This window comes from Vipera ursinii (genome assembly GCF_947247035.1).
Source record: "Vipera ursinii genome assembly, chromosome: 1".
Lineage (NCBI taxonomy): Eukaryota > Metazoa > Chordata > Lepidosauria > Squamata > Viperidae > Vipera > Vipera ursinii.
Window position 1 is genome coordinate 334699820 of NC_139512.1, and position 27972 is coordinate 334727791.

At 39.6% G+C, this 27972-nt stretch overlaps 2 protein-coding genes across 4 annotated transcripts in view; both read left to right on the forward strand.

The window, feature by feature from the left end:
* The window catches only part of ASXL2 (ASXL transcriptional regulator 2), a 30868-nt gene extending 15098 nt beyond the window's left edge, over positions 1 to 15770 (forward strand). The window contains exons 5-11 of one of the 3 annotated variants that reach the window (XR_014493911.1): positions 401 to 541; positions 2202 to 2365; positions 3208 to 3304; positions 3597 to 3702; positions 4650 to 5301; positions 6022 to 8533; positions 14350 to 15770. Coding sequence is in view for 2 of the 3 variants with exons in the window: in XM_083375067.1 (XP_083231193.1) it covers positions 401 to 541; positions 2202 to 2365; positions 3208 to 3304; positions 3597 to 3702; positions 4650 to 5301; positions 6022 to 8364 (3503 nt within the window). In the remaining variant the exon portion in view is untranslated. Of the gene's footprint in view, positions 1 to 400; positions 542 to 2201; positions 2366 to 3207; positions 3305 to 3596; positions 3703 to 4649; positions 5302 to 6021; positions 9895 to 14349 lie in introns of those variants that run through there. The other 2 variants (XM_083375067.1, XM_083375068.1) reach the window with 2 other exon arrangements.
* Positions 15771 to 23876: 8106 nt separating this feature from the next.
* DTNB (dystrobrevin beta) overlaps positions 23877 to 27972 on the forward strand; it is a 120317-nt gene continuing 116221 nt past the window's right edge. Inside the window, exon 1 of the mRNA XM_083360882.1 lies at positions 23877 to 24004. The gene's annotated coding sequence lies outside the window, so the exon portion shown is untranslated. The remainder of the gene's footprint in view (positions 24005 to 27972) is intronic.

Genomic DNA, 27972 nt, shown 5'->3' on the forward strand with positions numbered 1-27972 from the left:
AGTTAATCTCTGTATAGGCATCAGCAGCACTTTGTAAGTTACTGAGTTATCTTGCTTAACTATGTGCTGTATATAGAAGTCAGTGCAGAATAGCTAACTGAACAACTTCTCAGACTGGTTCTTTTCAAGCAGATACTTCATGGAAACTTCCAATTCAATCTTTACTACTGTAGCACACGCACACAGAAACCACAAATAATTTGTTGCCTACCTCTGGTCCTTTTTCTTTGTTGTGGCTTTGCATCGTGCTGCAATTCATATTTCATATAGATAACCCATAGAAATCTTAAAGTTTCCAAAAATTAGAAAAGAAAACATTAAATTTGCTGCTGAACTGTTAAAGCTAGATAGTGTTACATTCAGTTAAAACAATTAAGTTTAATTATTCTTTTCCTTGCAGCTTGGGAAGGAAAACAGTCAGATGGACATTCAAGTAGCCCACAGAATTCTACTTCTAGTTCTTCTCCCTCTGTTAAAGTTGAGCCTTCCTTGCCAATCCTTGGGAAGAAACCCTTCCAGAGATCTGAGAGGCTCCATGCAAGTAAGACAACAGATTTCTTTTAAAAAAAAATATTGCCTGACACTTTATCAGGATCTGAAGCTTAGAAATATTTTACTTTTATTGTTATTTTGAATAAAACAAAATAATGAAACAAACAAATACATTTGAAAACGTATTTCATAATTCATTTTTAAAATTTTAATGCTTTGGTTGTTCCAGAAAAAAACAAAAATGGATTGGACGAGTTTAGAAAAAAGGCCTTTCTGTGTCCTGTATATGTGGGGTTTTCTTAGTTTTCTATTTCCTGCTAGAAGAGCAGCTGCTAAATGAACAGCCTGAGTTTTCACTTTATTCGGTTTACTTCCTGTTAGTCTCTGTTTGAGATAACATTGCTGTATAGCTTGTCTAAAACCAGTGAATTTTACCATATAATCTGGATGAAGCTAGAAGCAGTCAGTACTTTACAATACCTTTACAATGCCTTGGTAAGGCCACACCTGGAATACTGCATCCAGTTTTGGTCACCACGATGTAAAAAAAGATGTTGAGACTCTAGAAAGGGTACAGAGAAGAGCAACAAAGATGATTGGGGGACTGGAGGCTAAAACATATAAGGAATGGTTGCTGGAATTGGCTATGTGTAGTTTAACGAAGAGAAGGGTGAGGGGTGACATGATAGCAGTGTTCCAATATCTCAGGGGCTGCCACAAAGAGAAGGGAGTCAAACTATTCTCCAAAGCACCTGAATACAGGACAAGAAGCAACGGATGGAAACTAGTCAAGGAGAGAAGCAACTTAGAATTAAGGAGAAATTTCCTCATAGTTAGAACAATTAACCAGTGGAACAACCTGCCTCCAGAAGTGGTGAATGCTCCAACACTGGAGGTTTTTAAGAAGAGACTGGACAGCCATTTGTCTGAAATGGTATAGGGTTTCCTGCCTTAGCAGGGGGTTGGACTAGATGACCTCCAAGGTCCCTTCCAACTTCTTATTATTATTATTATTATTATTATTATTATTATTATTATTATTATTATTATTATTATTATTATTAAAGAAGTATTCATGGAAACTTAAGTACAAATGGAATAGTAAAGAATGTTGAAAAATCGAAATGCTTTTGTGTTTGAAGTTCTCCTTTTTCTATTTTATTTATTTATTTATTTATTTTTTTGTTTGTTTTATATACCGCCCTTCTCCCGGAGGACTCAGGGCGGTGTACAGAGCAATAAAGTAAGAATACAATAAAGCAGGGTGCTCAGGGTGAGATTTTCTACCTCACAGAAAGTATTCCAAGCTCAAATATTTTGTACTCATATTCCTGATACCTTTTCTTGTCTCTTGTGAAGGATTATGATGTGGTATATCTGAAATGCACTGCACAGAAGCAATTTTTAGAAATTAGACATAAACAACACTTCAATAACCTAGAGTTCTAGCATCCCTGGAGATTTCACTGACTTAGTTGTGGACTTTGAGAGCTGCCATCCATCTTATTTCCTTTAACATTCTTTCTGTGTAGTAGAAGAAGAGTTGTCCTATAACATTAACATATTTAAGAAGATTTGTCAAGTGGAGTCGATTTCCAGACTCAGGTATCAGTCCTGGATAGGGACTTTCCCATTCCTTGTGAGAAACACAAGCAAAGTCTGGTAGAGCTCTTCTTCCTTGTAATGATCTTTGGTTTCTCTTTTCTTAGGGCAGCTGAAGAGGACAAAATGTGCTGAAATTGATGTAGAAACCCCAGAATCCATCTTGGTGAACACCAATCTGCGAGCTCTAATCAACAAGCATACGTTCATGGGACTACCAATTGAATGTCAGCAGAAGCTGCTCCTGCTCCTGCCAGAGGTGGACAGGCAGGTGTGTGCCCATGGAGGGAGGAGAGGAAACAAGTCAGGGCTCAACTTTTCCCCACAGTTTTATATAACAGAGCTAATGTGCAGAACTTGGACTGTGTAACAGTAAGGGCCCAATGTTCCCAATACTCAATAAAATGGTCTTCTGTGTTAGCAAATGGGTGCTCAGTTTGTGAAACTCACTTTGTTTTCTGCTTCCTTGGCCCAGAATTAAAATAATCTGTTTTCTTATTGTTGATCTGTCAGCAAGAATCGACTCTCTATTGGCTCCCTGTGGTAGTTTAGAGCTCTGTAAAAGGAAGCAGTCTTTTTTTTAGGCTCCTGGTGCTCTAATATTGGCATTTTGATGAGAGAAGTCTTAGCCTTCAATACTTTTACTGTGGTTCGATTGTGACATTTAGTGCAAAGAAGTGCAAATCCACTTTGAGAGGCTTGCCAATTTAGTTATTCCCATAGCTATGTATATACATCTTCAAATATTTTAATAGGATATCCAGGCCTTCATGGGGAATGCCTTGGGACAGATGGGGGCATGCTTTTATATACATTGTATTTTTTAATATGTATGCGATATGCAAAAACACTGTTGTACTGTGCTCTTATTCCCATTTTTTCCCAGTTCCCAAAGTCTCTGCACAAATGAACAATCATTCTCAAAGGCAGAAGAGGCTAAAAGTGGCCTGTCAGAGACCATCTTACCCTAGAAAGATAAAGTGCAAGGAGTTCCTTGTTTTAGGCCGCTCTAGGATTAACCCATAGCTTTATCTGCCTGATTTTATGAATTCTTGAGGAAAGTTGAGTACGTGGCAGCATATTGTCATTCATCCTACCCCATTTGTCTTTCAGATTGGAATGGATGGCTTGATGAAGCTTAGCAGTTCTGCCCTCAACAATGAATTCTTTAATTCTGCTGCGCAAGGATGGAAGGAGCGACTGTCGGAAGGTGAGGACATCCAGAGGCAGGTCTCTAGGTTTCTGAGGATGTTTCAGAGAGGTTGGTGAGCATGAACACATTTTTACTGAAAGAATGACTTGCGCAAAGAAGCCTGAGACCAGAGCAATAAATGAAATAACAATAACCTCCTTTGCCATTTTTAAGGTATTAATAGAAAAGAACCTTTTGAAAAGATTTGTGACATTTATGTTCTGGAAAATCAGGGCAGCATTTGAGTTTGAAAAGGCAGACATTTCTGTATCTTGCTAACTTCTTTATTTCTACTCTGTGTGTGTGGCAGGGGAGTTCACTCCAGAGATGCAGCTAAGACTACGGCAGGAATTGGAAAAGGAGAAGAAAGTGGAACTTTGGAAAGAACACTTCTTTGAGAACTATTATGGCCAGAGGTAAGGATTTTACCTGCCTTATCTAAATCAAAATACCTTTTTCTTTTCTTTCTGAGATTTTTGAGCTGATGGTATGTGGGCCTGGACTCTGAACTATACAACTGCTTCGAGGCTGCTTTGGAGGAATGCTTTACTTTGTATTGCAACATTCAGAAATGAATTATCCAAACAGTCAAAGCATTTTAAATAATTTTGGAAAGGTGTCTCAATGTTTCAGTTGAGGGTTGAAAGAGTAGTCTCTTGAGTAGTATGTCCATCGCTGATAAGATACTAAAGCTAGAACTTCTCTGTTCAAAGAATGGTCTCTTGGCTAGTGCAGTGCAAATCTCTGCTCTGTTGGTTTTTATACAGTTTATGGCTCTCGGGATAGGAGCGCCTCCTACTATTTCAACTTCAGAGGGAGGGAAGAAGGAGCTTACAGCAGTTTTAAAGGCAGAGGTCTCCACTGCCTGCCTTAAGGCCCTGATTAGTCTCTTCTCTTTTAATCTACTATATCAGCTTTGGTCCTCCTCAGTTACTGCTTTTTCATAATGAAGAAAAAGATCCTTCCCTTTGACAGTCACTTGAGATTTTCCATTATGCTTCATTCTCTTCTTCTGTCACTCTATATCTATTCATTCCTAATCTAGCTATTGCTTTAACCCATTCCTTGGGTCTGCATAAGTCGTTCGAATAACGCATTAACTCACGACACAAAACTAGCAAAGAATAACATAAATCAAGCTTAGCATGTTGTGTAAATGTACCTACTAGGTATTTATTTGACCTAGGTACATATATAACAAGAACCAACCTATTACTATTCTGACAGGCTTCAATACTTGTTGCTTCCCTGTGAAAAGTTGGCACTTAAGAGTTTGTTATTGAATGACACTCTCTGCTTGATGACCAGGGAAGAATTGCCCTATATCTTACCAATGTCTCTGCTTTCTCTTTCTGTCTTCTAGTTCCGGCTTAAGCCTGGAAGAGTCCAAGCAATTGACATCTTATATTCCTACTGTTCAGAATCAAGCACAGGCTGGGAATCTAGCACCTCATTTACAGAAATGCATAGTAGTCCATAAAGCAGTACCTGACAAAGAACAGACCAATTCTCTGCTGGGTCCAAAGGTACAGGTTCTCCCAGCTGTAACAGCAGCCACTAAAGGAGAGGAGATTGAGCAGCCCAAGATCGTTAAGCCAGAAGAGCTTGTAAATTCTTCTGACAACAGTGCCTCCTTCCAGAGTAGCAGCCAGATTCCTCAGAAGCTTTCCAACAGAGTTGAGGAGTTAAAAGAGGTGCCACCGCAGCCTGCTTGCCTGGAGTCCCCGGTGAGACAAATTCCAAGCAAACCAAAGAATGCAGCCATTGCTGGCACTATACCAAGCCCAGAAGTAAAAACTCAGGAGATTTCTGCAAAGGAGACTCCTGCCACTTGCACAGAACAAATGGATACTGGAAGCCGGGCTTTCAAGAGAAAATCAGAGATTCCTGAAGAGGCACTGATGACACCCGAAAAACAGCTCCACGTGACGGAAAAGTGCCCCACCAGGCTGCCTTTTCAGGGCCCACTGCAGCGCTTTCCCATCGCGCCCACACCAAAAGTCCCTCCGCTCCGGGTAAAGGAACCATATGTGTTAAGCTCATTCTGCAATGACTTCTGCAAGCTGATAAGTTCCTCTGTCGCAATCCCTGTGACAATTGTTCTTCATTTCTATTTTAAAAGCGAAAGAACACCTGTCATTGCAGATTGCTGGCTAGCTGAAGCAAATGAGAGTGGGGATGAGCTCAGTTTGGTCAATTCTGATCAGGGAGATTCAGCACAAGCGTGTTTGAATGACATCTTAACTTTCACCACTGATAATCTCATTGTAAGAGGGATCCCATGGATGAAGAGGAAAGATCTTGTTCTTAAGCCAAGCCATTTGAGTTGCTTCGTTTACTTCAGGGATCCTCTGTGTAATTTCTTTCATACACAAAGAATAAATGAATGAATGAAATAGTGAGTGAGTGAGTGGGTGAACGAACAAACAAAATATATACTGGGAAGTTACCAGCACTAAGGTTGATGAATTAGTAGTCTAAATTTTTGGCTACTGCACCTCCTTTTTATCAGAAGGAGGTACTTATTCATTTTAGCAGCCAATTGAAAGAATAGATGGGCATAAGAGAGTTCAGTGTATTCAACTTGATCTGTCTTCCAACAAGATGGTGAGTTTTCTCCTTGGAACTGACACTCATGAGACTCATTTTCTCTTGAGTCTCTTGTTCCAAGATAAGAAACATGAGTGAGAGGTGCTTTACCTTGCAGTTTATTGATGCGCTTTCCTCTCTTCTAGATCCACGTCTCCAGAATCCAAGGATCTCCAGCGTTACTGTCTGCTAGCCAGGTCTCTCCCAGGCCCCCCTTCCCGATCATCAGAAGAACAGGGGCCAGAACTTTGGCCGACGTCAAAGCCAGGGCTAGAATGGCCAGGGCCCAGCGAGCAGCTGCTGCAGCCGAAGCAGCCACAGCAGCCTCCATTGCTGCTACTGCTGCCTCCATTGTGGAAGCCATCCCGGGGCCAGGGCCAGGAGGGGGGAAAGGAGAGGACAAGAGCAGTCCACTCTCAGGGAGGCCTCACGGAGCTACATTGGACATGGCAGGCTCTGGAAGCAGGACAAGTCCAAAAAGGTTTTTCCCCTCTTGCCGAGCCCCTTTCTCCCCAGCAGATTCCCCAGCTCCAAAACCGGCAGCTACAAGCAGTGCTGCTAGAACACAACTACAGCCGGCTCCCCCAGCACAATCCAGAACTGCAAGCAGCAACCCAGAGATGGAGAGCGCGTCAATCTCGCAGCCAGCAATAGGGAATGTCAACCGTACAAATCCCAGCCTTTTGACTGTGCCTGTCACTCAGGATGTCACAGCTGCTTTGGGCTCAACGACTGATCTTGCTTCCATGAGGGAGAAACTTAGAAATAACCCTCTTGCACTTAACCAGGTCACAAGAACATCCTGTGGATTTGAGACTGGAGTGAGCTGCAAAAATATATTGAAAACAGCTTCTGCTGCCAGCACAGGTGTTTCAGAAGACAAAGCCAATGCCTTGCTTTCTGTATCTCTTGTGTCGGCTGGACCCTTCAAGGCACCCCCTCCCCTTTCTTCTTCACCTGGCACTGTGCCCATGTCCCCCTTACCTTCTCCTTCCCATAACACTTTGTTGGTAGCCCGCAGCCCTAAAGTCCCCCCAGGCTCCTCAGGTTCAAGTGGAATTACCTCTGCAGTAAAGGCCAGCTCCAGTATACCTGCTAATAATCCTCTGGTGACTCAGCTGCTGCAAGGTAAAGAAGTCCCAATGGAGCAGATCCTCTCGAAGCCTCTGACAAGAGGTGAGATTAAGACTGTTGCCCTGCCTGTGAAGGAAGGCAAAGCAGCCACAATTGTTTCCAGGCCTGGCCCTCCAAGGGAAGGGGAAGGACAGCTGCACGTCACTTTCCCAGCAGGTAGGAAGCCAAACCTTAGTCACTGTGGACAATCCCAAGATCCTTCACCCTTACCCTCTTTATCAGGGCAGGACTTGTGGAGCAAACCTACAGACCTGTACAGTAGCCAGGAAATTTCAGGCAAGAGTGCCCAAGAACATATTCTCCAGACTGTCACGCAGAAAGTCCCTGTGCAGAGCCTCCTCCCTGCTGCTCCTTCTCCCCCTCCACGTCTTCCCCTCCTCCCCCCAGACTTCCCAGTAGAGAGCAGCTCCACCAGCCAAAGTTTCACACTGGGATTCATTGGGAGAAGGACATTCAAGCCTGCCATGTCTGGCCATTACCTCCTGAATGTTTCTACCTATGGACGCTGCCCAGAGAACCTAAGGAGAAACCTTGCCCTACCCCCAGAGAGCCACCAATGCTCAGACAAGCCCCTGATGAAATTAGAGGAACAGAAGCAAACATCTAGGGATGGCAGTAATAATAGTGGTGGTGGAAATGAAGGAGACACAGATGGCAATGTGACTGAACATGAAACAGCACATCTCAAGATTAAAGAGGAATCTCTGGCTCCAGGAAGAGGAGGAGGAAGGCAGGCAGCTTCAAATGTAAAACTGGAGCAGGCAGCAATAAGCCACAAGGCTGGAAGCATTTGCTTATTCCCAGCAGGTCAAGACTGTGCTGAAAGCAAATCGGCAAAAGATTTTATTCAAGCAGCCCAGGAAAAAGTGGCCCAGACAACTAGAGGAGAAATGAGACCTTGCAGTGGGGAACTTCAGACTTGTGCTCCAGCAAATGTTACTCTACACCGGCCCCTGCTGCTTTCCCCCTCACCCTCTCCTCAGCTCTTTGGAAACCCTACTCCTGCACAACTTGTTGGACCAGGCTACAGTGGCACGATTAATGTTTCCACTTCTCCAGACATGCATCAAGATACTCTCCTGACTGGACTGTCGGACCCCAGCCGCATGGGGGATGTAGTGTCCTTCTCTGTAACTGTAACAACTATCCCTGCTAGCCAGTCAGCAAATACTGGTAGCCATGGACAGTCTCTCCGTGGCCAGGCTTTTGCAGAAGATGGTGGCTTGGAGGACTTGCCTTCAAAGTGCTACTGTCGCTTGAAAGCCATGATTGTGTGCAAAGGCTGCGGGGCCTTCTGTCATGATGACTGTATTGGCCCCTCCAAACTCTGTGTTTCCTGTCTTGTTGTGCGGTAGCAGTTTTGCTAGATGGCATCTTGTCTAGGGAGCAGGAGGGGCATGCTGCTGAGTCAAGAGTCCCTATCCTATCCCACTCCACATCTGCTTTGTTTCCTTGAGAATGAAGAAAGCACCTTGGATGAATGGCTGAACCCAGTGGGACAAGTGTGTGCACTTAAGGAATCATGTAAATATGTTGCATTGTTTTGTCTTAAAGATTAATTTTTTTTCCAACCTTGAGATAAATCTATGGATGTGAACCTCATGCTCATTTTGCCTCTTGTCCTATAGTAGCAGGATTCTGGCCCAGTAGGTCCCTCCTTACCATCAATGTCTCTGTTTCCCATAGGGCACCTGATTTGCCTCCACCTTGCTACCATCGTGGCCTCCGTGTGTTTCTTTGACTTGCCAAATGTCCTAGTGAAACACAGTGATTGTGACATTACATCAGCAGCCCTAAGCAACAGGAACATCAAAAGATGGGCAGATAGCCCACCACCCAGTTGAATTTTGTAGTGTTGCTGTTTACAGTAAACAATTATTCTTTATTGTATAAAATCACCTTGAGAAGAGGCAGCGTATTGCAGATCATCAGAATCTTCAGGGCAGAATGGGGCTTGGTGGGGATAGTTTATAATTCTAAATTAACCAATTGCAGCAGTGATGATTTCCGTTTCCTGATATGAATGTGTGTGTGCTCTGGCCTTTGAATTTCAATCAGGATACAGCAGCATAAACTCTTTTGGTCCCAGGCTCTAGATTCTCATTTTTCAAGGGAAAAAAAATGTCTCGGTGAGGTAAATGCTGTAGAATAGGGCAGAAGAAACATTTCAGATTTATTAACATAAAGCCATAATTTTGGGTCAGCTTGTCAGCTTCTGGAATCAGCTCTGACTCAAATAAATGAAAATTTCAAGCTGGAAAAGGTAGTGGGAGGATGTTATTCCCTTGTGTGTATTCTGTAATTGCATTCTAAAGGTGTGGACCATTATATTTAGAGGAGGAATTGATCCTGCTCAGAATCACCATATTTAAAATAAAATGGAGTTTCTAGACCTGGATTTCACTTATGGAAAGAAGGGCATTTCCTTGGAAGTAATTTGCAGGATGGCCTATCAATTGATGGATGGAACTTAAGCTTTTAGGATGAAACCTGAACCATATAAAATTTGTTCTACACTTTCTGACACCTTATTTTGTTTGCCATCCCCTTGCCCTCCCCATGGTCATTTCTATTGCCAGAGACTCAAACTAATTGTTGATAAAGAGCTTTTAAGATTAGGCGGTAATCAGATTCCATATTCTTGGTTTGTAGAATGTAGAAAGCTGTATTTTGCTTTTTATTGGCCTTGTCAGGGTTGTGCCAAGATAGCTCTCAGAGCATGCATGCCAGGATTTTCTGTGTCTCCTATTCTTAATTCTACTAGGAAAAGACTAAATTATGAAGGTTTGATGAAACCAGCATAATTTTTTCCAGCTCCAGATTCTACTTTTTGTGAGGCTGATTTAAACTGAGTTACAGATACTTAGAGCCTCCGCAGCTTTGTTTAATAGCTCCGTTGTAGTTTGGTTGCATATAACTACAAAACTGTACATGGCAGTTTGGGCTCCGGTTCCCAGTTAATGTGCAGGTTTTTAGTACTACTCATTAAGTAATCAGAAAAGCTGTCAAGTCAGAATAAATGAAGAGAAGAACAAGCTTTAGAAGGTAACTTAGGTAAAATATCTTCCTTTTGATAGATAAGAATAGGAAAAGATAGTTTAGCCAAGGCACACCCTCTTCATGCAAGTTGAACTATATCATTTCCAGTTTCCATCTTTCATTCTAGATAAAAGCCAATATTGATGTTTATGGCTTGAGACAGTTTCACCAAATGTGTTAAGGCACCTGACTGGAAAGCAGGAAACCAGTGCTAGTCCCACCATAGTCATGAAAGCCAGCAGGGTGGCCAAGAGCCAGTTACACACACACACACACACACACACACCAATTTACCTCAGGGGGTTGTTGTGGGGAAAATAGGAGGGAGTTTTAGATACGTTCCCTGTTTGAGTTATTTACAGAAATAATAAAGATGGGATTAAAGAGAGAGAGAGAGAGAGAGAATTGCTTGGAAGAAAGCCAAGGACTCTTATTACCCATTTCAACAAGCATCACCCATTTCTATTACTCATCATGGAAATACCACATTATAATCAGTGCTACAGGAATTGGATCACTTTTGATTTTAAATTGTGATCTGGCCTTTCCATTTTTAATAATGATCTGCCAGATATTTCCAGCAGCCTATTGACAGAGTATAGAAGTCACTTCTCCTTCAAGTTGCGTGTGCCCCCAAAACAGCACCTCTTGGGTAAACCTATTTTCTTCCCTAAATTTGTATTATACCTTGAAGAAGGTATCAAAGGCAGTATCACATTTTGTATTGGTCAGTTCTAAAAGTTAGCCATATATTTTTTGCATGTTTTACATCTACAGTGTTTATACAGCAGTATCAGTGTGTGTTGTGCTTTTACACATAGGTAAAAACACATCAGTGTGTGTTGTGCTTTACATAGTAAAAGAGTGGTCAACATCCACAGGAAACATAATTTTTAATAGATTTAATAAGAACCAGGAAGAAAACAAAATTTAGGTAAATTCAATTACAATAAGACACGTCTTTACATTAAGAATTAAAGTAAATAAGTTAGATGGCATGAATTTCTAGTGCTTATACTTTTCTTTACTCCTTTTATTCAATAGTTCATAAATGTATAAACTGGTATCAGAATCCCCTCATTCTTCAGCTATTTCTTCTATGCAAACAATCCATATTTTTAAGATTTCAGCGGCAAGAGGAAAACTGTAGCCTTTTAGTTCGTTGGCTGTCTATTTGGCATCTTTCCTTGGCATCCAAAACATCCAAATGAGGGCATATTAAATTACCATGGACCTACCCTTCATTTCAGACCTTTTCCTAATATGAAATTAGCTTCTCTTCATAATTAATGTACAGCTTTTGCATTTTCATTAAGCTAACAGGATGACCTTAGGATAATTTGTCTGCTTAGATCTTATCAGATTCTGTTACAGAAGGGAATTTTTAATCATTATTTTTGCTTTATGCCCTCCAGCCATTTTTTAGCTCATTACAGCTGCATTTTGTATCCCCTGAATTTTCTGATACTACCTAAAAACTTGAGCAATTTACTCTTCAGCCATAACTAATCAGGACATATTAAAAAGTACAAACTCTGGGGAATTCCTTCATTCAAATTCCTCAAATTTGTTTATCCTTCCTGCTTCCTGCTATTTTATCAAATATTAATCCACTAACAAGATCTAACTTGTGATTATTGACTTTTTCAGCCATTTTTATAAATAAAAAGATCTCTGCTACCCAGATGCTGATGCTTTTGAACACTTCAAAAGATTAGTAAAATGAACTTTCCTCTGCAGAAACCATGCTTATTCTTCCTCAGAAATTATTTATTATTATGCATTGTAGTGCAAGCTTTCATAATTAACTGGAGGAAATGTTAGGTGCATGTGTTTATTTTCTTTTCTGGTCTTTTTTTAATATAATGATTTTACTTCGGCTACCTTTTCATATTCAATTATGAATTTCTGTGTCACTGAAGTTTTACTGTGATGCATCAGTGGAATAATAGCCCCTGCCTTCTAATCCCAATAGCATTCAATGCCTTCTAATTTTTTAATCCAATTTCTGTTGAAGTCTTGACTTAGAGCCAAAACCACTGCAATTGAATTATTCATTCCATCGTCATTCTATCTTTCAAGTAATGAATATTCATTTTCTGTGATTGTCCTCTTAGCAACATCTTAGTTACACTATAACACAACAAATGGGGAATTTTATGAATAGAATGGGTTTACTGGTTCCCATTGAGTTTTATAGAACACAAGCGAGTGGTCAAACCATGATTCTTATCTCATATATTAAAATAATTAATAGCAGATTTGTCCCCTCCCTTTCACAGTGGTGCCTCAGAGTTGTTTCCCCTTTCTCTTAGGGGGCAGAATTCTGATTATAGTAATATTCATGTGCCTGGATTCTCCAGAATCCTTCAGCAGGGACATTTTACCATAAAACATGCAGAAGCACATTTCATGCTTACAGGTTCCTGCATCGTAGTTAATTTATTTTTAAATTATTAACGTAATTTATATACTATGCTAAAATCTTTTAACTGTGTTCCAAAAAACTTGGACATAAAAGTTACCTTCTATAGTACACTGTCATAACAATGACAATCATTTACTAAGCAGAAAGAACATCAATGGCCCAATTAAAAAGGAAGGTCTTGGGAGATTCCCCAAATGCCATAGTATAATTTATATACTATGCTAAAATCTTTGAACTGTGTTCAAAAAAAATCGGAGATAAAAGTTACCTTCTATAGTACACTGTCATAACAATGACAAACATTTACTAAGCAGAAAGAACATCAATGGCCCAATTAAAAAGGAAGGTCTTGGGAGATTCCCCAAATGCCAAGAATGAGAAAGTCAAGCATATATCCAAGGGCAGCCCATTCAACAGGATGGGGGCTGCCACAGAAAAAGCCTGTCTTCTGACCCATGCCCATCTCTCTTCACATGGTTTGTGATCTTACGGAGGAGCTTCGTTGATCTGATGAACGAAGAAAAGAATTTTGGATAAGGAGGTCCCTGAGACAGCCCACTGTATTAAGAGCCTCTTACTAATAGCAAATTACAAACGGGGCTGACTAGAAGATTGGTAGAAAATTTGTAAAAAGTCAGATTAGCAGTTAATAATTGCATATAAGGCTGTGTAAAAAGCTAAGAATCGTGACTTTTCTCTAGGCTCCAAAGTTCTGAAGGAGTACTATAAATCTTGGCCAATTTTTTCCCACAGTTAAATCCACATAACTGCAATGTAAAAGGGTTTTCAGCATCTTCCATGGCTTATCATATGGCTAATGATTGTTTAGCAGAAAGGAGCATAAAAAAGCAGATTGTATAATTACCTTCCCCTTAGTTTAGCAGAGCTTCATGAATGGAATATAGCAATGTTGACAAAAATTTAAACTGATTCAGCCACTTCACTAAAACTAAGCAATATTCAGCTGATGAGAGGAGAAAGACTTACCTTTTGGCTAACATAAGAGTTAAACTGTTGTTGCATCTACTTTCACTTTCCATCCATGCGGTTACTAGTGCAGGATGGACCTGCCAACCTAATATAAAATAAGCCAGTTTGCTCTTTTGGCTCAACTCATGATTGTTTTTAATTTCTCTTAGCTGAAAGGCCATGTATGTTTGGTTGCTTCCTTATGAATGCAACTGATGGGGCCTGAGATCCAAAAGCCCCAAGTGTTCAACAATTGAATGGGACATTTATATTCTTGGCCTTGTTGGTGGGGGATAATTGAAATCATATTTTTGGAGATGCTAGATTGGATAAATCTGGAAAGTTCCGCGTAATCCTTTCTAAGCTGAACAGAAATATCAATAAGTAGAATTTTCTATGCTAGATCTGACATTTATAGCAGCATCTGATATTTTCTTTTTGTGAAAGCCCTTTTCCTTCCCTTTCCCCTTTCCTTTCCTGATATTTGTGATGATGCTTCTGGAATACTGGTAAGTATTTTCTTAAGTAGAATTACAGAATAATTTATACATGAGTACTCATGGAAGTTCAAGTAAAAAGCCAAACGGAGCACTTTCTTTCAATAGAAAGCTCATGCAAAGCAACTTTGCACTGAAGTGTGTTTTTTGAAAAGGTACTTAGGTGAAGTGCAAGGAATATGAACAACACTTCTAGCAGCTGAAAGGATGGAACTCAGCTGTAAACCCTACTGATACACACAAGGTTAAAATAGAAGATGGAAACACCCTTGATTTTGAAAGAAGTTGAGGTGGGATTTCTGAGTGGGTGATTATAAGCTTAGAAGGCCACGCTCTTCAGCTGGCCCATTAAATTGCACTACAGATGGCTGTTGACTATGTTACTGGTTCTTTTATCTCATCCTCAGATTATAAGCCCCAGGACATGGCATTTTTAAATATTATTTAATGATGCAATTCACGCTGGAATTGTGTGAATGAATCAGCTATCAACATACAGCCACCCTAAACTAACACCCTGGCAAACATTGAGGTGTACAGCTTTACTTCAGAAAGGAAAGCCCACGTGCCTGTGTAACACAACATATATTATTCATCCCTTATCTTCTGATATCAGGTACTGCAGCTTTTAGAAGCCATTAAAAATGCCCAGGCAGTTTGCATTTTCTGTCAGTTGTATTTTGTGTACAAACCATAGGACCCATTGTTCATATTCTATCCCTAGGTCATTTTGCTTGCTTGCAGTATTACTTTTAAAAGACGAGTGATGTGTGTTTGTTTTGAGCCTGATGCAACTGAAATCTTTTGTAAGAATGTAAAGAATGAAAATTTACTACGTTTTCAGTGATTTTTCACCAACGTGAAAAATAGAAGCTAGGATAGTATTTCCACAGTGCACGCAGGCTCCATTACTGTGCAAATTACCTGGTACCCAAATTTCACAGTCCATGCTGATCCCACCTTTGAAGCATGGTATTAGGAAGGGTCCAGATTGGCAGCACACATGAATTGCCAGAGACACAGCCACGAAGTACCTTCATCTCTGTCAAGGTTCATTTTTAGAAACTGGTGTTTAAGCTAAAGTGGTGTATGTATGTTTCTCTGTGTGTATGGGTGAGAGAGAGACATAGATTTGTTTGCCAAGGTAGAAGGCACTATGTCTTTCTGTTATAATGACCGAAACACACTTCTCTGACTTCTACATTGTATCCTGCAGGAATGGAACCCCACACAGCCATTTAGGTAAATTAAAGAGATTTTGGCAGGGAGAATATTTTTTTTCCTTCTTTCTTCCCCCCCCCCCCCATGCAATACATTTGATATGATTGAAAAACAATTTTAAGAGCTTATAAGTAATATATTTTAATTAATATATATTTTAATACCTCTGTTTCAAGAATGATAAAATGATTTGTGAAATTGGTGTGTGTATGTGTATGTATGCAATTTTGAACGTGTTTTTCCCCCCATTAGGGGACCTGGTAAGCACCCCAGGTTGCAATAAAAATTGAAGAACTATATAAAAGAAGGTTTCCCAGGAATTGTTTCATTTTTATAAGCCAAGAAGTGAATAAAGATACCTTAGAGTGTACTAAACTTTAATTGTTGCCTTTTAAAAAGAAACTTAAATTGGAATTGAGAATATAGAGAAGTCAGGTTGAGACCATTTAAAAAGTCATATTTTTTCACAAATGATATAGAAACATATTTTACTTAAAAGTTTTAAGTATTTGAAATAAATATAGGTATGTAAATATACTGTATGTACTTCATATATTCTTTTATTTTACAATTTATTGTAAATGGATATTAAAATTCTTTGAACTGGTTTGGTTGTAGATTCCAACTTTTGCTAAAGTAATGGTGAATTCTGTTGATCATAGCAATATCACAGATGTTTTCACTAGTAAGTATTTCCAATATGCTCCCTTTTTTCCCATTTCTCTTTTGCTCCTTGCAGAATAGATAGAACCCAGAATCTTAAATGGCCTGGTGAAGAAATATAATCACACAGCAGAAAGCTTCAAAATTGAGTGAACTTCTCTTGAATTGATGATAGCAACAGTAATGGATAAGTTCAAAGAATGCTTAGAATGTGCTAAGTAACTTAACCATAATGTTTTTGCTGGCTGCAATTTCTGGATAATTAATGGGAGCCACCATTAATTCCCTTTACAGTAATATAATCTTGAAGTTATGAATACATAGGGTACTAAGGCAAGACTATCTCTGTTCAAAACAAATGGCAGTTGCCACGCTAGTCCAAAGTTTGTTACAAAAGATTTTCTAAACTCTGTGCTACCACATTTCTTCTCCACATCAAGTATGACTCAACTATCCAGAAGACCTCAGTCTTAGAAGGGTTCATCTTTACTATGTTTGCCATCATGCAGCCCACCACTTATTAGGATATAAGTCTCAGCTGTGCACAACCACATCTGGCTCAAATGTAACAAATAAGTACAATATAGATTTTTAAATATATGAGACGGAAACTGGTCCCTTGTAAAATCCTGTGGCATAATTGCCAAAAGACAAAAGCACAGCCTCTCAATGTCTTTGTTACCTTGCAGCTATATTATGGCAACATGTTCCAAATTGAAGGTCATTCAGAAACTTCAGCTGGTGCAACATGCATCAATCTAGGTAATTATGGGTAGTCAAAGTTTGTTCATATAGCACCACTATTACTGGAATTGCAGTGGTTTCCAGTTAGCTTTTGGAATTGGTTATAATCTATAACCTATAAAGCCTTAACTGTCAGTGCCTAGATTTTTCAGTGACCACCACCCATGAGTTGAATCTGCTCATCCAGTAAAATCTGCAAAAATGGGGAATGCCATAAAAATATGGCTGTTCATAAGGCAACTGGGGACAAGTAAGATCATTCTACTCTCAAATGATGGTATATCAAAATGACTTGGTTTCCTGATGTAATTTTCAACAGTCACTCCAGATTAGAGAAATAGAGCCATCTCAACCCATGTTTCATGGAGCTAATACTGAAATGTACCATGATAGTTAGCATGAAAGCTTTCAGAGAGATGAATTGAGGGTTGCACATTCCTTATCCTTTTCTTGGCAATAATCACCCATCAAAATGAACAAATTCATTTCATTTTGAAACTTGGCCTCAGTCCCTTTGGAATTAGAATCAGTATCCTCCAGTTTTGACCACCTTCTCCTTTACAAGTACAAAACAATGTTCACATGGAAGTACATTCAGGAATGGTTGTAAAGCAAAGCATGGAGATAAGTGAGAAATCAAAGTATCTTTGAAGCAGAATCCACCAAGAAGTTTTGAAGAAGTCTTAACTATGCATTGGGGCATTGGTATCCATTTCATTCCTGCTGAATGTACGTTTTAAGTTGAATATTTGATGTACATCCCACATTTCCTGTAGTAAGCATCCATAGCACTCTGTCCTCTCAATTTTCCCCTATAACAATCCTGTGAATTAGGTTGGGATGAAAGACAGTGCCTGGCCCAAAGTCACACTCTGAATGTCCATGATTGAGGGTAGACATCAATCTTGGCCTTCTATGTCTCTGTTCAGCATTTTAAATTACTGTATTCTGGTGCATTGTTCTATCTTAGATTTTGGGGTTCAAAGTGTGTTCCACAGTATCTGAGGAACACCGTTTCATGGAACTGAAATTTCATCTCCATTCTCTTAATATTTTTACACAATCAAACTTCAACAATTAATTTTGAAAATATTTCTTTATTTGTGTATTCTAAGCACTCAAGGCAATTAACAAGATCTGAAACAAATAGAATAAAAACAAACAAGTAAAAAAAATGCAAATTAAACTTGTCAAGATAAATGCTAACATGTTAGCAAAAGCCTGGCAAAGAAGATGCATCTTCACAGATTTAAAACACAAAGAGTTAAACACAACTCCAAAGGAATGCATTTCATAGCCTGACAGGAACGCAAGAGAAGGTCCTCTGCCATGTCCAAAAACAGATGCTTCAAAACAGATGCTTCTGACAGTGGAAGTATCCTCATAAGGCCCTCTCCTTGATGTCTAAACATCAGGTTGATAAAGAAAGGGGCTTTTCTTTAGACAGGGTTTAGGGCTTAAAGCTTAATATCTGTCTATCAGTGCAGCTGTTTCAAAGTATAGGCCTCATTTGGAAACACCATACTCTGCACCAATCAGTGGCCATTTCAAGACAGGATGCAATAAAGCATAGATAACTTGCCAAATCCAACTGGCTCATAAAGGATCTCATCTGATGCTCAAAGTGTTCTTACTATAGCTGCCACCTGTACAGTATGTTGAATATGGCAACTGTGTTTGAAGGAGTACTCCCAGAGTATGTTGTTTAAGAGGAGTCTGTCTCCATTCAAAACAGGCTGAATTTCATCCTCTGAATTCTGTTTCCCATTTACTAGCATCACTTTTAACTTGGTTGGATTTCATTCCAGTTTAATTTCTCCCTCATATACAGTAGCTGATATAGTCAATATACAAGCATGCAGTTTGTTTGGAATGAGGTAGGTAATGCAGTACAATTGGACTTACTCCCAGCCAAAGCTCTGGAGCATTTTCATGTAGATGTTGAACAAAATGGGGACAGCATGGGCATTATGGGATGCCTAATGATCTGAATACATTTCAGTAGATATCACTAAGTGGAATCACTGTAAAATATGCCCCTAAGTCTTAATTCTACAGGTAGTCTAAAAGAACATTATTGTTGATAATGTGGAAAGCTACCAAAGAGTTCGAGGATCACATTCCACTATTTAATTTCCTGCATAGATCATCCACATTGGTAATCAGAGCAGTTTCACCATCATATGTTTATTTGATTTATTATGTTTATTTGCTGCATGTCTCGTGGTTCAAGGAAACTCAACTATTTCAGCTGAAGGACTCAGAAATATCTCAGCTGAAAGACCAATTAAAATTGATCCAGAATGTAAATGAAATTCAAATGTATTTGAAACTGTGAGGCCACCACTTTTTCAATCCTCTTTACCTCAGATTGAACATTTGACACTGGCCTATAATTGTGCAGATTTCCCAAAGAAAGAGATTTATTCAATGAAATTATTACAATTTTTTTAGGCAGGGGAAAATACAAGATATTGATAATCATAGGGCCAGTCTTGCCCTAGCTGGTTCTATAAGCCATGTGCCTTCTCTTTGATACTTTTCTCAGTTTGATGAAATCATGTCCTACCTAAGCTGTTAGTTGAGAACATCAAGATAGAAGACAATGGGACAATTACAAAAAATCAACTGACCTTGGCACTTTTTTGACAAGATACACTTAATTTACTGTTTGTGGTATCCACTCAGTATATAATGAGAATCCAGGGTAAAAAAAAAGCTTCCTGGTGTTTTCTTGGGAAATAAAAATGAGGTGCCCAGCTTGCTCCATAACTAACAGTAAATGACTGCAGTCAGTAAGAATTCCACTAAATAGGATTCAGGAATTCAGATTTCCTACTAATCAGGGGATCAGAGTAAACATCTTCTATAAAACTTAAGCATGTCAACAAAAGAAGTATCATACCATAATCTTATCTATCCTTGCCTCATTTGCCTCATCTTTCTCTGGGTTCAATTTTAGATTATAAGTTTTTGTGGTCAGAATCCGTCTTTCCAAATAATAAGACACCACATGTAGGCAGCAAGTGTCCACCGGCACCATAGCCACTCTTTGGGGCATCTTGTGAAACTCCCAAAGAACCCCCTCAAATACTTTTCAAGTCCCAAAAAAGAAGTAGTGAAGTCAACAGGGGCTTTTCACGATAGCATACTACAGTCATACTTGGTACTTGACTGCTTTGAAACTTGTCAAATTTGGTATTTGAAGCATTTTGATGAGAAATTTTGTCCCAGTACTCATCATTTGTTTGGTATTTGTTTGGTACATTTGCTTAGAACTTGTTGGTGTTAGTTGCCTTGTGACTCGCTACCCTTTCCAGCCAAAACAACATTATTCTGCTGAGATTGGTTAATGAGATTGGTTTGCTTTGATTACTTGACTGTATTTACACCACTTGATGAACTCTGATTATTAACAAAGTTGTTGTGATCATGTAACTTGCTATGCCCAAATAACATATGACATCCTGGCAATGGGTAACTTATAATTAACAAGCTGAATCACAAATGCCCATTCTAGTATAAATCATAACCACTCATACTCTGTCAATTTTTTTTACTTCATCTTCTTTGTGTTGGATATGAATTTCAGTTTGATGAACCTTCCATGTTACTGACATGCATCTAGGAGGGGCTTCTTCCCACCACTATATACATACCAGTTATATGAACCCTAATACTATTTTTCTCAAATATTGCCCTTTGTCACCATTTATTCCCTTTCCATCAGTATTCTGCCAAATACCTTCTCAGAAATATTTAACGAACTATTCCCCATATTATTTTCACATTATCTCTTGCTATCTTTCTGTCTGCACAGGAGAAACTGAATGGCATTCTTCAAATAGTCAGGCACAGATACTTGAATACACACATAAACAAGTTGCACAGCGTATCCATAAACAATGCCTATGGATCCATATGTAAGCGTTTCTTAAGTAATTCTAATCGAATGACAGTTTACAAACGTAGACAAGGTCATGTTGTTACTAAATAAAGGCTGACTGTTCTTTTGGAATTATGATTAGTAAGCCAAAACTTCTGTATTAGGGGCAAATTGTATGAATGAATAGTAGACAATAATGATTATTATGCTTGGTAAGAATGAATAAAATGGTAGAAAATCTATAATGATGTAATGTGGATGGAAGGGATCAAAGAGCCTTGGTGGAGCAGTGGGCTGATGCCTTCTTAAGTAACACCAGCTGCCTGCAATTAGTGCAGGTTCGCATCCCACCAGGCTCAAGGTTGACTCAGCCTTCCATCCTTCCGAGGTAAGTAAAATGAGGACCCAGATTGTTGGGGGCAATAAGCTGACTTTGTAATAATGCCGCTTGGGGTGTGTGTGAAAGCCCTAACAAGCAGGCATATACATAGAATGAAGGCTACTACTAAGCTTGTAAGCCGCCCTGAGTCTTTGGAGAAGGGCGGGATATAAATGTAATAAAAATAAAAAATAAATAAAAATAAATGAATTCTCAGAATGCCCCTGGAAAGTGCTGAATTATTACTAGAGACAGGTGAGATACAACATTTGTTGATACTGTCACTAGAAATAAAATCCAAGTTAATGCACTTAATTCACTCACTATTAATCTGCATAGATCCAATAGTTATCTAAAGTCTACAGCAGGAGGCTTAGTAATAGTTTTGGTAAGGTACTTAGAACTTGTTTATCGTTGACAGATTTATCTATTGCTTGGCAAACATTTGTAGATGTTGAAAGGAAATCTACCATCAATTGCATACTTGATTGCCCAGTTCACCAATTTACAGGGAAACAATTTATCTCAATAACATGTTTGCTAGTAGGTGTACAAAATAGTCCAGATGTGCTTTTTTAAGGTGGATATGTGAATTTTAAATACGGGATTTCACTGTATACATTCACAAAAGCTGGGTTTCCAGGCCAGATAGATAATGCATCCACCTGCTTTTCTTTCCCTCCAACCCAGCCTACAAATGCTGGGTTTTCTAGGTGTAGTTGCCTTTGTTAACATTCTATTTCCAGTTGCCCCATTAAATTAAGTGCAGCAAAAGAGAAACAAAACAGCTCCTCTGAGACTTTCTATGTTTTTGCTAGTTCTTGCTTGTGTCTCACTGATTGGTCAAATGGTCTGCAGGGGGTTCTGTATATTGCTTACTTCCTATGTTGCTTTATCATCCTGCTGCTTGTGATTATAGCTTACAACCACTGAGACTTTTTTTTGGCTCTGAACCATTACGTTCTCGCAATATATCAACAATCTTATCTTCCTGCCATAGTTAATGGCTTTTTCTTATCCTTTTTATAACTCTGTCTTGATTAGTCTAATTTTTCCTCCCTCTCAAAACTGCTTTTACTGGCTCTTTTTCATTCTTCAGTTTGTCAATTGGGATTTCAGTTATATAGTATTAAATGGCCATAATAAATATATATAAAGCCACAGTGATAAATCTCTCTTCCTGTCTGACCTCTTCTCTGTCCATAGCACTCTCCCAACATTTATCATATTTATGTTTTATGTCCCATACAATGTAATTTTTCAGTGTAAAATATAAATGGTGTGTTTATAAATGGGTGTCACAGAATGGATTTTCCAGTCCTCCAATCAAGCATAGTAACATACACTATAATAAAACTAATGCTTCAGAACAAGAAGATGCTTTCAACAATATTTTAAAAATAAAAGTAATTATGTTGGATCAAAGAATACTTATAACAGTACTTCTATTCTTCTAGGGCTCAAACTAATACTTGCGAATGAAGGCACATATACATGTCCCAGAATAATGTTTCAGGATCCAATGTAACTCATTCACTGAGACAAAAGTTTATTCTTCCAAGCTTTCAGGTTCATGCTGGAGCCCATCACCAGGGAATGTCTGCCAGGAATAGTTTCATTACTGCAAAATAACCAAAATGTCAAAATAGTCCTTTCCAGCTCTGTAATTCTATGAACAATAAGGTCATACATAAATCATTGGACTGTGGCCTTCTGAAACCAGTTTAGAGCATTCCCTTAGTTCTTCCACAATCCTTCAACAATAGTGCTTTCTGGACAAATGGATTCTTAAATTAAAAAAAAACATAATACAAATGTTTCAATAGAAATCACAGTTGCATGCAAAGAACTGCCATGTTGGACTTCATTTTTCTAAAATGGCTGGTTCAATTCTATCACAATTTAGTCTGGCGTATGCATAAACACAAGCCACTGACACCTGTTCTCCAGGATGCCAAATGACTTTTTAATCATACCTGGAAATGACAAGATTTCAGTTCAGTAGTGAAACCAAATGCCTTCTGCAACTTCCCAATTATAATATAGAGAGGGGCGAGGGAAGATTTCGATCGATATTTGAACGAAGGGGTTCCTGAAGTTGACTATTCACATTTATTGCGGAAACAAAATCAGGATGTGTAACACACATCAAAGACCCCCGGATTCCTCACTATACCACCCATCTCTCTGGACTCGAGTAGCTTTGTTAGTTGCAAGGAATTAGCCACATATGGCTACAGTGATAAGCCAGCTCAACACCGCGATGTTTATTTTGACCAGGGGTCTTCAAACTTGGCCTTATGACTTGTGGACTTCAACTCCCAGAATTCCTCAGCCAGGCATGCTGGCTGAGGAATTCTGGGAGTTGAAGTCCACAAGTCATAAAAGGGCCAAGTTTGAAGACCCCTGATTTTGACAGAAGAAAGACGTATATCTCCAAGCAGGAAAATGAGGAATAATTTCAGGAGAGGACTAAAAAAACAAAACCGATCGGGCTTAAGCTCAGAAGACCGCAGGCGCGGGCTTCCTCATCACCATAGCAACGCACCGAGATTGCCTACGGCCGGGCGAAAAAAAACAACAGGATCGCGTAGCACAAGAGCAAATCTTGACGCGCGCAACCGAAAAATCGTGAAGCCCGCAAGAATAAACGAGTAGATATTGAGTAGATTCACGTACGCATGCGCCAATTCTCGCCCGTGGTGGGACACTGGTGCGGCTGAAAGGAAAAAAAAAATTGAACGCGTTTTTCCTTCTCTGGCTTCTGATTGGCTTAACTGTCATGTGGTCAAAGCTGAGAGGGCGGGACTTTGCCGCCGGTTCTTTTTTTTTCTTTCTTATTGGTGAAACTCTTGGCCAAGTTCCAGAAGACGGAGCTGTCCTTCGGGTTGGTTGCTCACTTATCCTCCCCTTTGTCGCGCCCCTCCCTATTGAAATCGCTGTCGGGATTGGACAGGTTGAAAAGAGGCGGGTCCTCCGCGTCGAGTGCTGAACTTGGTTGGTTAGATTGCGGGTGGCTGCGAGCGGAGTGCCTGGGGGAACCTAGAAGAGCAGGGTCGAGGCGCGCGCGGGCGCGCGCGGAAGCGGAGGAAGGTAGGCAGGGTAGGTTTGGTTGGCTCGGTCAGCCGTTCCCTCCGCCCTGCCGCGGAGAAGAGGGCCCGGTGGAAAAGTAAGTGCCCGGGATCGGCGCGGGAGGGTCCCCGAGAGATCCGGGGGAGGGAAGGGGCCTCTCCTCCTTAGTCCGTTTATTCGCCGGGAATGCCCTGCAGCTCGATCTTTAAAAGGAGAGGCTCGAGGGGCCTCTGCTCCCTTGGTTGGTTTCGCCAATTCCCCGGAGCGTGTGGTCGTCTGCGGCGTCAACCTCGCGTCAGGTTTGCGGGGGCCAAGCCAGGCTCTGTGGGCGCGCATATGCTCAGTTTGGCCATAGTGCAGGTATTCCCGCTGCAGCAGCAGCAGCAGCAGCAGCAGCTCTCCAAACCAGGTCTGCAAAAGCAAGGGCAGGAATAGTTCCTTTCTCCTGGAGAAATTAACTTCTGAGCACTAGAATATGTGTTGAGTCTGGTATGGTATATTTTACGGTCGTAATCTTATGCACTCTTGTGCGTATAGTCAAGGCTATGGTCTTCCCAGTTGCAATGTATGGCAGTGAAAGCTGGACCATAATGTATGGCAGTGAATGTATGGCAGTGAAAGCTGGACCCTAAGCAAGGCTGAGCGCCAAAGAATTGAGGCTTTTGAACTGTGGTGCTGGAGAAGACTCCTGCGAGTCCCTTGGACTGCAAGGCGATCAAACCGGTCAGTCCTAGAGGAGATCAACCCTGACTGCTCTTTAGAAGGCCAGATCCTGAAGCTAAAACTCAAATACTTTGGCCACCTAATGAGAAGGAAGGACTCACTGGAGAAGAGCCTAATGCTGGGAAAGACTGAGGGCAAGAGAAGAAGGGGACGACAGAGAATGAGGTGGCTGGATGGAGTCACTGAAGCAGTAGGCGTGAGCTTAAATGGACTCCAGAAGATGGTAGAGGACAGGAAAGCCTGGAGGAACGTTGTCCATAGGGTTGCGATGGGTCAGACATGACTTCGCAACTAACAACAACAACAATCTTATGCAAACTTGCAGCAGCCTTTTGAGGGCCATCCTCAAGCGACCACTAGCACTTCTTAAAAATTTGTGTGGCATAGCTCAGCGTTTTAAGTCCTGGTTTCGTTTAATAAGTTTTTGTGACCGATCTCACATAATTTTTAGATCTGCTAGAGACATTTCTGGCCTCTCTTGGCCATAGTAATATGACACATGGTAGTTGTAATGTACAAGTGGGAACGGGAATCTTCTGTGGAATAGTAATGCTGAGGTTATATGCTTGTATGGGTTAACACATTTTGTTAAGTTGTAGTTTATTTAATAGTGGTTTACTGATTAAACCATTTTGTGATGGGTTCATATAACTTGCTAAATGATAAATCGTGATTGAGAAATCACAGGGATGCATTTCACAAAACACACAAATTAGAACAAAAGAAACCATCCCATAGTTTAACATCCTGTAATGTGTAACAGCCTGTGCATAACTGTTAAAACTTGCCAATCTAAAATTGTCTCTAATGCTGCTTTTTATTATTCCTAAGTACCGAGAGATAATTACTAAATTGAAATAGAAATAATATAAACAGTACATCTCTTCGGTTCATTTTCTGGTGTAGCAATCCAAGAAAGGCAAGATGTTGCTTTATTACAAGGTAACTAATAAAGTAACTTTTAATTAGATGGCTATTAGAAAATAGCAAATCTCAAGAGGTGCAAGGCAAGTGTGTAACATATTAAAATGTCTGGGTTTCATTTGGCACAGCCAAAATGCCATGGCCTGGTCTGTGATGGAAAAAGAAGGCTGATCATCATACTTTTGCTGAGAAGGAATTTATCACATGAAGAGACTCTGCTGGGAATTGCATTATCTAAAAGATATCCATCTTGCATGATTCTTTTTTGGGTGGTGTTGGCAGCAACTCCAGTTGGAGCTGCAAAATGGAAGACAACAATATTGCAAAACTGTGCCTGAGCCATACTCCTTGGTTATTACTTGGGTAAATCAGCACCAGTTGCTGATGGACAGCACAATACATGGCTTTTTAGTTTTGCCTTTAGGAAAAGCTTTTCATTTAGGAATAAAGTGGACAGTACCTGTAAATAAGGGAGTTTTGATTTTCATCTTGTAATTGGAGTGTGGCCTTGAAAGGCATAACTTAAAACACAGTTATTTGAAAGACTGCTTATAGGTGTACTAAATGGCCTAGGCCTAGGGCTAAGGGCCACAATGAAGATCTGCTAAATAGATAGCTGCTTAAATAGACCAATGAAGTTGGCAAGAACAATCAAGACCACCATTTTGCTAATATAGTAGCTCCAAAATAGAGATGGCCATGTGCAATATTGTATGTGCACAGTTTTCTCATTATTTCTTATTTTAAATAGTTCCTGCTCTCAACACTTTGTTTGGGGGCTGAATTTAGTTCTTTTTTGAGTATATATTTGAATGTGTTGTCCCATTTTCAATTTTTAAATAATTTTTAAAAACAAATTGTAAGATAGCTGTATAATGATTGAATTGCTCTAAAAGCCTAAGCACAAAAATGAAGAAATGAAATCAAAAGATGAGAACTGATTTTACCACTTCTTAAATGTGAAAAATAGGATCTAGATTCATTGAAAGAGGCAGTTGTTAAAGCTATCTGTCGTACTTACTGAAAACACATAGCTGTGTGTTGTGTTACTGAAGCTTTTAATACAGGTGCTGCAATTGTCTGGAATATTGAATTGTTCAGAGGGCAGGATAGTTTATAGTCAATACTTTTTTTTTAAAAAAGAAAAGATTGATTATCTCTGGACAAGAGAAGACCAGTTGATTGAGGTGAGACTCTGAGACATTGAAACAAGAAGGATCTCTTAACAAGGAAAATAAAGAAAAGGTGCAGAGTCAGCAGTGGACTAAAAGAGAGGAATGGAAGGAGAACTAAGGTGGAGGTCAGAAAAGAACAAAAGTGAGAAGACTTTAGGAACAAGAAGGAGGTACACTAGTAACGATGGACAGGAAACATGATGTTTATTTTTTTTAAAAAAGGAAATGGAACAAAGAAAGTGATGATGTAATGATTAAACAGAGAATCAACAATCAACAACAAAACAATTTTGATGTTGTCCTGCATGATAAGCAGAGATGGAATGCTGGTAGTGCTGAGTTAAGAACCTAAAATGGCATAAGATTTCTAGAGTTTTACTGGTTAAGCTTCTACTTGATGGAACTAGGTGTTTATTGCATTCATCTAATATCATGTGGAGGTTATAATTCAAGATAACTACTTGAGAATAATTTTCTGGGCTAGAAAAATGACCTTTGCTTTATCTATATTCAGAGCTGTTTTGGGATATTTTGTTGTTATTTTTGTTTACATGTATATCCCACCTTTTGCATGTATATTCCACCCTTTTTGTGAAAGCTCAAGGCAGCTTACACAAGGGGCTCCTTAATTATTAACAACATAAAACCCTAACAGATAGATTGAGCTAAAGGGACTGATTGCTTCAAAGTCAGGCAACAAACTTTGTAAATGAGTGGGAATTCGAACATGGATCTTTCCAGCATAGACATCCACATCAAACCAAAATTAGATCTGCATAGTAACATCACAATGCAAATACCACTTTTAAGTACTTGTGTCCTGACACCTCTGCCTTTTACATAAATTGTCTTATTTACTATTTGCTAGAAAATTTTAAGAAAGGCCTGTAACACACACATACAAACACATAACTATCATTGTTTGTGTGAGGTATGTTATATCCAAAAAAACAATCTTCATAGGGATTTGTAATGTTTGAAATAGTCCTTGTTTCTCATTAGTTCTGGATAATCTATATTTATTTTATTTATTTATTTTAATCCCATTTATATCCCGCCCTTCTCCGAAGACTCAGGGCGGCTTACAATTTAAGCACAAATCAATGTGCTTAGCAATAGCCTTCATTCTATGTATATGCCTGCTTATTGGGGCTTCCCCCCCCCAAGCGGCATTATTACAAAGTCAGCTTATTGCCCCCAACAATCTGGGTCCTCATTTTACCTACCTGGGAAGGATGGAAGG